Source organism: Cygnus olor, chromosome 21 (assembly GCF_009769625.2).
Source record: "Cygnus olor isolate bCygOlo1 chromosome 21, bCygOlo1.pri.v2, whole genome shotgun sequence".
Taxonomy (NCBI): Eukaryota; Metazoa; Chordata; class Aves; order Anseriformes; family Anatidae; genus Cygnus; species Cygnus olor.
The window spans coordinates 8,770,400-8,783,159 of NC_049189.1; the positions used below are offsets into that span (position 1 = coordinate 8,770,400).

The following is a 12,760-nucleotide window of genomic DNA, read 5'->3' on the forward strand; positions in this document are numbered from 1 at the left end:
AACAGCCGCAGCTTGCTCCCGTTTTCCTGTTTTTTTCCCCAAACGGGAGCTGTGAGCCCGGGGGGAAGCCTGGCGTGGAAAGGGCCCGGAGGCAGCCCCGAGGCCATCCCGGGGCTCACCGTCCCCGGGCTGGCTGCGGGCCGGGCCCCGGGCACAGGCGTTCCCCGCCCCCCCGGGGCCCTTCCCGGTTCCCCGCCGGGCCCTGGCCGCGGGCGCGTGCTCGGGGCGCTCCCGGCCGCGTGGCCGCGCGCGCTGCCCCCGCCAGGCCCGCAGGGCGAGCAGCGGCGGCCAATCAGGGCGCGGGGGCGGAGCCTGCGGGTGGGCGGGGAAGGCAGAGGAGCCCGGTCGCCGCCGCCTGAGCGGCCAATGGGCGCGCGCGCTGTTGAGGAAAGGCAGGTGCTGCCGCCAACGGGCGTGCGGCGAGGGGGCTGCCGGCGGGACGAGAAGGGCCAATGGGGCCGGCGCGCCGCCTGACGGGCAGCCCGCTCGGCCAATGGCGGGGCGCGCGGGCGGGGCGCGCGGGGTGGCTAGCCGGTGCGGGCCGCCATTGTGGCCAGTTCGATCGGTATCGGGAGCGGAGAGCGGAGCTCAGCGAGCCCGGAGCAGGGAGCAGCCCCCCCACGGCCGGCCTCAGTCACCATCACACCGCGGGAGGCGGCGCAAACAGCCAGTCACCACCACCGCCCGCACCGAACAGCCGCCGCCATGAGCAGCGAGGCCGAGACCCAGCCGCCCGCCGCCCCCGTCCCCGCGGCGGCCCCCGCCGCCGCCCCCGCCGACTCCAAGCCCAACGGCGGCACCGGGAACGGGGGCAGCGGCCTGGCCTCGGCGGCGCCTCCCGCCGGCGGGGACAAGAAGGTCATCGGTGAGGGACGGAGGGGGCCGCGGCGGCGGCGGCGGCGGCGGGGAGGGGACGGGAGGGGAGGGCCTCGGCGGTGCGCGCGCCCCCCACCCCCCACCCGCGGGGCTGCGCGCGCGCCTCCTCAGAGCGCCGCGCGCCCCCTTCTCCTCCGACCCCCCCCCCCCCCTCCCCTCGCGGCCGTTGGGCGCGCGCGCCGCCGGGCCCCGCGTGTCGGCGGGTGGGGGCGGGGCGGCGCGGCGCAAAATGTCCGCCACGCGGGGCCTTTGTGTGCGCCGCCCCGCCACGTGCCGCGCCTGACGCCCCGCAACCACCCCACCCCCCCTTTTCTCTCTTGTCGCTCCCTTTCCAGCAACGAAGGTTTTGGGAACAGTGAAATGGTTCAACGTACGGAACGGTTACGGCTTCATCAACAGGTGAGCGCGGCCCCGGGGCCTTCCCCGGGCTCCTCGGGGAGCGGGGAGTGTGGATGGGGGGGGTGGGAGGCCGGCTGCCGTCAGGAGCCGGGGTGGGGGTAGCTGGAGGGGCCTGGAAGCGTGCTGTTCTCGGCGAGCTGCGACCGTACGGGGAAACGTGCAAAGTTCAGGCCGCTTCTCCATCGCGAGGCTGGAGTGCACGGACAGGCCTCGAGAAACAAACGCCCGGGAGGTTTTGAAACACCCGGGAGGTGCTGAAACGCCCGGGAGGTTCTCTTTCTGCCAGTAGGGGATTTAAAGAACAAACCTGAATGCTTACGGGTTTGTGCGTAGACTTCAGGTTAGCGTAGCGGTGAAGCTGCTGAGTGGAGCAGGAGTTCTGGAATTGCTCTGCCAGGCCCTTCTGGAAAGAAATGGAAATCCCGTCAGCCGGTGGTTGAGTGCCATCGGGTGGGTTATTTGCAGAGGCTGTATTTGTAGGAGCTGTTCCCCCCCTTAAGCACCTCTGGAGGAATGCATCTACCAGAAATGGGGAAAGACATAGGATAATTGTATTTCCTGCTGGAGGTTATTTTTGCCTCTTCTGTGGCAGCATAAGGCTTTTTGGATCAGGAAAGCGTTGAGCGTAAGTTGAACAAGTGTGTTAAAGTCTGAAACAAGCTGAAGAAAGATGTATTGCAGCTGGGTGGCTTCAAACCCGCAGTAACAGAATTTGACAGAAGGCTTGGGAATCCTTCTCTAGGGAAGTGAGTGTAGATACTGGTGTTCTTACTTAGGTTTGTTCTAAAGAATGCCTTTTTATCTACCTGGTACCTTTTGGCCCTGTCTTAAGTGTCTGCTGAGCTCCTTAGCTGATTTTGTGTGTGACTTCAAAGGTTTGGCTGGCTGAACCTGTCCAGTTCCCCGTGTAGCGTTTGAACGTTGGGTGCTGAACAGCTGTCTGCGTTGTTAGCTTTAGTGTCTCTTGCTCTTCTTGTAAGTGCCTATAAAGTTACAGGCCACAAACTCTACCTCTAGGGAAGGCTTTTCTCGGCTCCGCTCAGTAGTGGAAATGCTCAGTTATGTGAGTCAAGCACGGAAGCAACAGCAGCTAGTTAAGACATCTGAATGGCTTCCCCGCTCATATTGTTTTGGCAGCTGTTTAATCCCCGAGGTTGCCATTTTTAATGAGAAACCCAGCATGATCTCATGTTATCAGGAGATTAGAGCTGCAGCCTGAGAACTGAACTGGAGGACATTTCCACAGCTCTGGAATATCTCTCGCTTGCTACAAGGGAAATTGTGAGAGCTTCTGCTCTTGCTTGTCTTTGCTTCGGTCGGGTATGCTTGCAGCTAAAACCAGCTTTGCAACTAAAATTCAGCTTTCTAGGTGCATGTGAGCTTCAAGTATTTACTGTGTTATTTTAATGTTAAAGTGCATTTCTTTCCTGAAATAGTAGTTTAAATACTATCTGTCAGTTGTTTCTCCCAGTTGTCAAAGTAATAAATGAATATGCAGGCCACTGATTCGGTCCTGTTAACTAATCAGAACTGCACGTTGATGGCTGGCTTTGTATTTACAGCTTTGCTACGTTTTCATACACAGTTGGTCTGCTTGTCTAAGTGTTCTTTTAATGCAGTTAAAGATACTGATGGGAATATCATCTAGTACTAAGATGAGCTAACCAGGTCATTAGGGCTTCAGAATGGGGGTCTGCTGTGCTGTTTCGTGTTTTGGTTGAGAATGTGATAGCTGCTGGTGTTCCTGCGCCATCTGAGCGGCAGTACGCTTACTGCTTCTAGATGTGGTTGCTGGAAAATGCTATCTTAGTACGGGAATCATGCACTGGGCTTTGAAATTAACCAGTAAACTTTCTAACTAATCAGGTATACACCTTGAGCTACTTGTGTGTGCCTGAGTCGTTCATGTATCTAAAGCTTCAATATACTCTCAAATGAAACAGCCATTGAAAAAGGACCCCAGTGACAAACATCTGGTGTGGTTGCCAAAAATCAAAGTTGGGCAAGAGTATAGAGCATCCACACTTGAAGAGCATAGGTGGTGAGCGCTTCTTGATGCTGCTTTTCAGCTGAGAGTGCAGAAAGATAGCAAGCGTCTTTACAGAAACCTGTCACAGGCTTTCCTGAAGGTTTTCAGCTATTGGTGCATCTCTTAAGAGATCTTGCATGGTGAACAAGCAAGTGTTTAGGCTCTGGTTTTCAAGGGCTTCTGGATGCTGCATCACGGGGGCTGAAGATAAGCTGCCTCCTGATGATCACGCTTGCTCTTCTGTAGTCCTTTCCGTTGTCTTTACTACAGTAAACTCGGAGGCCTGTAGTATTTTCAAGCATCAGCTGTGTGAGGAAACAAGGTGACTTTTAGTGGTGCTGTCCGGCAGAATAGCCAAAGCTTGGATTGAGTTTTGGAAAAGTCACGGTTGTCATTCTCACGTTTTAAAGCCAATGGTGAGGAGTAACTGCCTTTATCTTATTTTAAAAAAAAAAAAAATCAGTTATGAGCGCACTTTAACACAAGCTTGCTTTGCTGTGTCTTTAACCAGTCATTCTAGGAAATAAAAGGCACTTTGCTGTTGATTCATGAGTCTGTGGAATGACTTGAAACTAACACCACAGTGAGGTTCGGTTGGTGTGATGTGACCTTGAATGTGGGGCTCTGAGCTTGTTATGAGTGGTGGAAATGGTGAGTAGAGCTCTCAAACCATTGTGGAGGCCGTTTCAGCTGTGCCGCTTAATTGCAGAACAGAAACTTCCCTGACTTCACTTGGTGCTGATTGTGGTTGCCCGGCCTTGCTGAGCATGGCAGTTGTGGAAGCTATGGCGTGATCGCCCTGAAAGATGCTTTTGGATTCTTGTTCAGGTTAGAGGTACAGATTCGTGCTGTCTTCTGTTTCTTGTGAGTAGAGAAGCCCAAGGCTGGCGCTCTCTGCGTTCACAAGTGGGACTTGAACAACCCCACTGCCTTTCTTCAGTGGAATGCCGATCAGTTAATGCTGTTGCTCTGCAGCTGGAGGAAGCAGCATGGCTGAGAGGAGGTAACTGAAGTGGTCGCAGGTGGTTGTCAGCAGGAAGCCAGTGTGATGGGGCGTGCACAGGGTGCTTGCCTTGCTTCGCAGCAGGAATGTGTCCTGTGCCCTGGGCAGCAGCTGTCCGTGGAGCTGTCCTCACAAGGTCGCTGCAGCTCGCTGTTGCAGCCTGTAGGAAATGTGACTGGGGAAGCAAGACTCGGGTGGTTTTCGTAGCCTGCGATGGCACATCTCCCACGCGGTGTTACCAGAGATGATGGACCGGTCACTGTCAGGTGTTTGTCTTCTTCAAGCCTCTCTACTGGTGGGAGAGCAAGGATGGAGAGAGGAGAAATGCTTTCATGAGAGTCTTACAGGACTTCGGTGCGTACTCTAAACCTTGCATAGGCTACCTGATAAAATCTTTCCTTTAAGCAGTAAGCTAATAAGGGAACAGTTAAGAGCAGGTTGAAGAGTAGTGCTGATGCTGGAAGCTACTTGTCTTGACAGTTTGCTGTTTTGATCCCACCCCTAAACAACTGCGTTTTAAAACTGGGCTAACTCACTGTGCACTTCACATCTGAATTTCAATTTCGTGTTGTCTTACAGGAATGACACCAAGGAAGATGTGTTTGTCCATCAGGTAAGATTTTCTGGAAACTGAAAAACATGTTATCTGTCTGAGACTTGCTCTGCACAACCTTTCCTAAGTGGAACTGAGGGGGTGAAAGCACCTCAAGTTTCCAAGAACTGTTACTTGAACACAAGCGACTGTTTCTCAGGGATGGGATACAAGTAGAGCTCACTCGTGGTTGGAGATTTTGCGTATCCACATGCATCCATCATCAGGACTTCAGATGCATAGGGTGGAGTAGGCTGATGCTATATAGTGATGGAAATTATAGTGCCCCAACTTGGGAATAGCTATCTGAAGTCCATTTACATTGTCTTGTGGGTTTACTGCATATAGAAATAAGGCTGAAAGAAAAATGTGCAGCAGGGAGAAAAAATGAATTGGGCTGTAATAGGAATGAACCAGGGAAGGTGTTTTTTTTTTTTTTTGGCAAAACTTCTATGGATTTTTTTTTTTTACTCCAGGCTTTCAATGAAAGTTTATAAACATTTTAGTAGATGCATTTTCAGTCAGACATACCCGTTTAAATATAATCTGTGGGTAGCACAAAGTGAGACTGCGATGCCTCTGTGGTTTACTTCATAGAGCAGATAGGCCTTCACTGAGTCTGTTGTGTCTGACTTGAATCAGTGTGACCAGCTCAGTGTTTTTAAACATAATAAAACTGTGGAGGCGTTTATTAATAAAACACTATTCTGTAATGGGCAGTGGAGAAAGTCCGAGAGACTCAACTGGTTTTCTGTGGACGGAGACAGGAATATATACCCTGAAGGAAAGCAAAGCGGTTGGACTTTATTACTTGATTTGCAAGTAGGGTAACCCGTAAGGGACCTTGACTTACTGTCAGATTTCTGGACTTGTCGTGTAACTACTGTCAGTTTCTTAACAGCACAGTTTGGCAGTGGCGTGTTTTAATGTAGCGATTTTCATGATAAAGCAGTTTTGGGGTTTAATCTGAAATAAATGATCATGTTCTAGGCTGTGCATGCTCCTTCCCATCCTCGTTACTAAGCTAGTTTCTCATGAAGATGTGTTACACTCTGCTGCTGTTGTAGTAAGGTTTCTCATCTCTCCCTAAAGTCACTGTATGCTGAAACTTCTGGACATGTTTTTCTGTAGATTTTGTTCCATTTAGGGAACAAATCTAGCTGAATTCTATTGCTGGCATTTATTTGTAACGTTATTTCACTTGTCTTGCTGTTCAGTTCAAGTATTTGGCAAGTAGAATATGGCTGAGAACAGCGCACGTAGGGCACTGTCACCTGTCAAAAAATTTAACCACTGCTGGACAACGTAGAAAATTCAGCATTTTCTAGTAGTGTCATTTAACACGCAGACACTTAGACAAAAAGTTTTCTAGTATTGACACTGTGGAAAGTGTAATGATTGTATAACTTTCAGCTAGAGTAGATTTGCAGTTAACTGATAAATAAAATACTGTGGCCGAAGCAAGAGTATCGGAAGCCTCGGAGAAGGAAGTCTCTTGATTTCTGGTTATTGATGTGTTTACGTAGTTCGGGACAGCCTCAGTTGAATGTAGGCTACTGCATATTCTTGTGGGAAGTAGAGGGATGGAAACCTGATTACGTGATTGGAAAACCCAAAGCAAGCTTTTTGTATTAGTGTGCATACTTCTTGGGAAGGTACAGACACGATGGGGTGCTTAGTGATAAAATTCTGGTTCAGTTTGCATTGGTTTTGTGGTTTCTTTGTATCTCTTCGAACTGCTTTTTCAACTTCTCAACTAGCAGACAGCATATTGTCAGATATTTCTAGACAATGGTAGAGCTTCAGGTAGGCCAAAATCGTAGTAAAACGTAAATTTGGCTTTGAGTTTTCACTGTGGTTTAATTCCTTGTTCAGGAGGATGTCATCTTAAGGAATAAATACAAGTCTTCAGACATGCTAAGTAGTATTTTAATGCTGTGCCTGTAAATGTAATTCTGCAATATTATGTTGTTAGACTGCCATAAAGAAGAATAACCCCAGGAAGTACCTCCGCAGCGTAGGAGATGGAGAGACCGTGGAGTTTGATGTGGTTGAAGGAGAAAAGGTAAACACATCTCGGGTATTAGAGTATGCACAGAAAACTTGGTCTGCAGGCTTTGGTGTGGTGTCTGTGGTTTGAGTCGATGCCTGATGACATCCAGGGAGATGAATGGGTTTTCATTGCTTTACAAATGTGGATGTAAATTGTTGCTCAGTACTACATTATATTATGCTATAACTGATCTGGTGCTCACTGCTTACCTAACGCTCTCCCTGCTCTGTAGGGTGCGGAGGCAGCTAACGTTACAGGCCCTGGTGGAGTTCCAGTGCAAGGCAGTAAATACGCAGCAGACCGTAACCATTACAGACGATATCCGCGTCGCAGGGGTCCTCCACGCAACTACCAGCAAAACTACCAGAACAGTGAGAGTGGGGAAAAGAACGAAGGAGCAGAGAACATCCCGGAAGGCCAAGCCCAACAACGTCGCCCCTACCGCAGGCGGCGGTACCCACCTTACTACATGCGTAGGCCCTACGGGCGTCGACCACAATATTCCAACCCTCCCGTGCAGGGAGAGATAGTGGAGGTAATGTTTGCGTAGAGCGTGGTGCTGTGCTGACTTGATTTCTTTGGAGCATGGTGATGGGGTGCAGCTCTTTGCCATTCTTTGTGGATGCTCAAGATCTGTTCCATAAGGCTTAGCAGTAAGATAAAATGCTTGAGCAGATAGTAATATGCTGGAGGTCTTAGTCATTACTCTTGAAAAGCAGTGTGTTCAAATTTGTGTTAGCTTTCTGTATAATTAACTGGAAAAAGAATAAATTCTGCATAGTGCTGGGACCACTGCCCACCTTATTGTATGCTTCAGACTTCAGCTGTCAGCCTGCCTGCCTTACAGCAGGCTATCCACGGTTTGGCTAGTTGTGGTGGTGATGTTTTTGCATGTGGCTAAGATGGTTTGTTGCCTAATGTCTTCCAGGGTGCTGACAACCAGGGTGCAGGAGAGCAAGGCAGACCAGTCAGGCAGAACATGTATCGAGGTTACAGACCACGATTTCGCAGGTATGCTGCAGATCAACTCTTTTTCTTTTACCTAGAGCTTTAGCAACACAGACAGAACATCGCGATGGTCAGATGCTGCATTGTTAAAGCCTAGCTTGACTTTCAGGGGTCCTCCTCGTCAAAGACAGCCTAGAGAGGATGGAAATGAGGAAGATAAAGAGAACCAAGGGGATGAGACCCAAAGTCAGCAGCCACCTCAACGTCGGTACCGTCGTAACTTCAACTACAGACGCAGACGCCCAGAGAACCCTAAACCACAAGATGGCAAAGAGACGAAGACAGCCGAACCACCAGCTGAGAACACGTCCGCTCCCGAGGCCGAGCAGGGCGGGGCTGAGTAAATACCGGCTTACCATCTCTACCATCATCCGGGTGCGTGCCTGGATGTTCTTGAGGATATGATCTGATGGTTGACCTTTTTCTTTGGACGCTTTCCTCTTAATTTTTGCCTTAAAAGATTTGAACTATTTTTGCTAATGTGTACTGTAAGAGAGCTAGCCACACTTGGCAGTGCACTTACCAAGTTCTGCAGAACTGAGCTGTGAGATTTTCCTGTCCAAATGCTGGTTAATTGGGAGGACTCAGTTACCAGGCTCTAATTTTCACTGCTGGAATCATTGCCTAGAGTACTGCTAATCTTAAAATCTTGGCTATAGTCAGTAACTCAGGCTTACGACAGTCTTCATTCACCCAGAAGTAGTAGTTCAGGTGATGCTGGTATAGTGAGCTGAAAGTATCCTGCTAGGAGAAACAGGTATGCAGAGATACTAGGATTTACTTAAGTCTGTAAGCATGTTTGGCTTTTGCTGCTATGTCCCAAAGGGGATTTGGATGGCATTAAGACCTCTAGGGATTCGTTTCTAATAAGCTGACGTAGAATTTGCAGGAATAACTTGGTAATGGCTTTTTATCTGAACAAAAATGCTGGCAGCAGTGGTTCTTAAGCAGCTCCGTTGCATCTGTGGTTGACGTTGCATTCAGCTGGAGGCCTCACTTTCCTAGACTGAAGTACTGGTGTGGCTGGTTGTTAAGGTCAATATTAAAAATGTTGCCTTCATCGCAAAGTAAGCGAGTTGTGATTTGATGCTAGCTTGGTGCTGTCTTCTGATAGATTCGCTTGCTAATTTGGGAATTTTCATTGCCAAAACAGTTTGTTACTTGTTCTATCTTCTGCTTTGTTTCTGGCACCTTCCCTGTCTGTTCTTCCTCTTCTGTATTTCCTCTCTTAACCAGAGTTCATACCCCACTCCTGTTGTTTCACTCATCACTCTTCTGCCTTCGAAGGCCAGCATTCAGACTTATTTAGATCCTGGTGAGAATGTTAATGAATAGTTACATTAATGGGAAGAATAGGGAATGCAGGAGTTAGGCAGGAGCCGTAGTTTGGTGTCATTAGTAGCTACAGACCTCTCCAACTATGAGGTCTTAGGGACTCTTACTTCAAGGGCTCGGATGCTGCTGAATTTGTTGTGCAAATAGCTTATTTGATACCTCTTAAGTCATGCTGCGGTGTTTTCTGTGTGCCTGACATGAACCTTTGTATTATCCTGCTGTTAATGGTTGAGACAAGCTGGATGAATTCCTTAACTAGCAGGCTTCAAAGAAAGAAATAACACAACATTTTATTTTGCTTTTTCTGTCTATTTGGTAGTATTGGGGAATATAAATTGTGATTTCTGGTGCATAGTGAGGCTGTTCTACCTCTGCTAGGCACAGGTAGAGACTTGCTGTTCAGCCATCTTTTGCAGATCTTAAGTTGTCCTCCTGCCTTCCCAGGAGTTTCCTTGGAGTTTACCAGCTTTGTTTCCAGACAGGCGTATGGTAGAGTTGTGTGTGTCTGCAGTGCCTGATCTGAGGAGCTTTCTCCAAGAGGCTGTCATGAAAGAGTCTGAAGCAGGAGGCCAGTCAGGGGAGAGGTGTAGATAGAATTACGTTCTGTTTAAAAACTTTTTTTTTTGTTTTTCCTCCTGGAATTCTTTGCACTTATTTTGCATAGAAGCTGGCAGTTTTGATCACTGGAAAGTGGGCTGACGTGCTGGACTAATTTAAGAGCTGTAGCTGATAAGATTTTTCTGTGTGTATGAAAGCTCAGTGTGAATTTAAATTGCAGGTGAGTCTTGGTAGACGAAACATTTATATCTGATGATATCTGTCCCTTTTTTCTTTCAGTTTAGTCATCAAAGAAAAGACCTAAGAAATGAAGAAGAAAAGAAAATGAAATTCCAGCAATAAGAAATGAACAAAAGAATTGGAACTGAAGACCTTAAGTGCTTGCTTTTTGCTGTTGACCAGATTACTAGAACTATCTGCATTATCTATGCAGCATGGGGTTTTTATTATTTTTACCTAAAGAAGTCTCCTTTTGGAAACGATAAACACGTTTTTTAAAAGTCTGTTTTTTCTCAATACACCTTTAAAGGTTTTTAAATTGTTTCATATCTGGTCAAGTTGAGATTTTTAAGAACCTCATTTTTAATTTGTATGAAATGTACACCTGATTTTTTCAAGTCAAACTGCAAGCATCTGTTAATAAAGGTCTTAAAGAATTACAGTGTGTGCTTGGTTGTTTCAAACCCGCTTTTGTATGGGAAGCACGTAAGTTAAGCATTCGTAAGAGGCTTTGAAAAAGACTGCTTTATTTTTTTTCAGCATGATGTATTTGGATATCTATCAAAACTATGTTGAACTCGTACACTCTTCAATTTTAAGTGCCCTCAGCTCTGCTCAGTGAAACCTAAGGGAAATCTGTGTGACCCTAAGGCACTTGCTTCCTGCGCTTGACTTCCTGGAGCCTGCTTCTGGCTGCCTGTCTATTCCTTGCCTTACTGCAAGGGAGTTTGGGTTTGTAACATGCTTCCTCATTCAGGCTGTTGTGGTGAAACAGACTGAGGGGTCTACAGAGCCTCTTGTTGCACGTGAGCTTAGCAGTTCTGTGAAAGTCACGGCCTGGGGCCGAGGGCTCAGAGAGATGACAGCTCTTGGTGCAGGGCTGGCTGCTCAGTGGGAGGCTGCTGTTGCCTCACACCCTTCCCGTAGGCTGCAGTGGGTGAAAGGGCCCCGGCTTGTGCTGGACACCCCTGGGTATTGTGCAAGTGGTGAGTTGTCAGTGTTGGTGCCCTGGCTTCCAGTGTAATGACTGGAGGGTTGCTGATACCTTAATAGCAGGTGTTATATGATGGGAGTTTCTCTGTAAAAACTCCAGTTTGTCAAACTGGTGAGTTAAATGCAGAGGCTGAAATCTGTTCCTCTTGTTAAGTGAGACCTCTTTGAGCAGGGGCCTTTGCTGCCACCTCTCCAAGGCTGTGGGTGGCTGAGGGGTTTCTTCCTCCTGCTGAATTAAGTTTTGTCATCATCTCCTTGAGGAAAGTAGTCTCGAATTAGACACTTGCCAGTTTTGTAAGGATGGTCAGACACAAACTTCTGAAAATGGTGTAATTAAATCCTGATACAACTCAGTGGAAAGGCCAGAGGATGATGAGGGGAGGTGCTTGGTGTCATCCAAGTGTGTTTCCAAAGGCTGTTTGCTGGAGCAGCTCAGCTGTGTCCTCACTGGAATATGAACACTGCAGAAACAGAGGTGATGTGGGAGCCCTTTTGGGAAGGGGGGGCACTCGTCATCTGGGATGATGCAAAGCGCTGCTGCTCCTGACTTACTAGGATGTGGATGTGATGTTTTCACAGGTGAGTCACTGCAAAAGTTGCTGCCCCCTTAACTGCTGCGTGGGGAGGGAACCTAGGGCAAACCAGGGGAAAACACAGGTCTCCAGCTGGGTTTGAAGCTGAGCTCCCAAAAGGGGAGAGCAATCTTAAGTGTGCATGGGCTTGGTTTAACTCGTGCTCTGCTCAGTGTGGGCTCCCGGCAAGCAGATGTCGGAGCTCCCAGGCTGTGCTGCCTGCAGGCAGGTTCAGGTGGTGACATGTTTCTGTGACATGCTTCTCTGCTGTGCCTGAGCTGCTCTCATGCTGGGGTTCAGTGAGCATGGAAACTCGAGCTGTGTTTCGCAGAGAAGCCAGCTCCTCTGTGATTAGACCTTGCAGCGAGCCAGGTGTGTGTGTGTGTGTGTCAGGGCTGCTCCGGGCCTGCTGGAAACCCAGAGCTGTTTCTTAGCCCAGGTGTGGCTCACTCGGTCCTGCCCAGCCTCACGGAGCAGTGTGCTGTGCACTTGTAATAAATTTACTGGTGATGAATGCAAAGCTGCTAGCGAGGAGCACCCGGTGGGGTCGGAGTTGTCTGACAGCTTCGAATGGGAGCTGTAGCTTTTTCCTTTCTATGCACTAATGAGCTCTCTGCTTTTATCATGCAAATGCTTGCTCTTTTTAATTGCTTTCCTGTGTGCTCAAGTGCTAACCATTAACAGCCCAATGCTGCATCTCTAAATGCCTTTTAACATGCTGCTGGCTGCCTTAGAGCAGTGGAGGTGTCTCCTGTAAGCTATCAGTTCTTCGGACCACAGACCTGGTCCAACCTCCTTTCACTGGCATGGTTTCTGTCTGCTAATCTTTGGCTAAGAAGTAAGGGATAGGACAAAGACTGAGCAGAGCAGGGAGGAGTGACTTTTCTCTCCAGGCTCACCTTTGCAGTTAGATGAACTTTCCCCAAGGAGCGTGACAGAGGACCCCAGCATCCTCAGTGAGGAAGGAGCAGGCGGTGTGGTGCTGTCATTCAGGCAGGAAGCGAGGCTTTTCCTGGATTGCACATTGCTTTTGGCTGTTGAGCGGAGGAGCTGAGCTTGAAATCGGGAGATTTTAATCTCAGCCAGTGGGGGAGAGGGTGGTTTGGGGGTTCTGGCTTGTTTT

At 48.8% G+C, this 12,760-nt stretch overlaps 1 protein-coding gene across 3 annotated transcripts; it reads left to right on the top strand.

The window, feature by feature from the left end:
• The first annotated feature begins 542 nt into the window (after nt 1-542).
• Nucleotides 543-10,509, top strand: YBX1 (Y-box binding protein 1). 3 transcript variants are annotated; one of them, XM_040533407.1, is made up of 9 exons: nt 544-709; nt 812-865; nt 1,212-1,275; nt 4,887-4,920; nt 6,875-6,964; nt 7,185-7,487; nt 7,881-7,963; nt 8,058-8,335; nt 10,133-10,509. In XM_040533407.1, the coding sequence occupies exons 1-8, from the start codon at nt 706-708 to the stop codon at nt 8,302-8,304; spliced, it is 879 nt and encodes a 292-aa protein (XP_040389341.1). In that variant the 5' UTR covers nt 544-705; the 3' UTR covers nt 8,305-8,335; nt 10,133-10,509. The 3 variants fall into 3 exon arrangements, with proteins under 3 accessions (XP_040389339.1, XP_040389341.1, XP_040389340.1); XM_040533405.1 differs by having other exon boundaries at nt 543-865; XM_040533406.1 differs by having other exon boundaries at nt 547-865; nt 8,070-8,335.
• The last annotated feature ends 2,251 nt before the right edge of the window (nt 10,510-12,760 follow it).

Coding starts and splice junctions, on each gene's coding strand:
- YBX1 (XM_040533405.1), top strand. CDS start 706: ATGAGCAGCGAGGCCGAGACCCAGCCGCCCGCCGCCCCCGTCCCCGCG. Junction 866..1,211: donor CGGGGACAAGAAGGTCATCG/GTGAGGGACGGA, acceptor CTCCCTTTCCAG/CAACGAAGGTTTTGGGAACA. Junction 7,488..7,880: donor TGCAGGGAGAGATAGTGGAG/GTAATGTTTGCG, acceptor AATGTCTTCCAG/GGTGCTGACAACCAGGGTGC.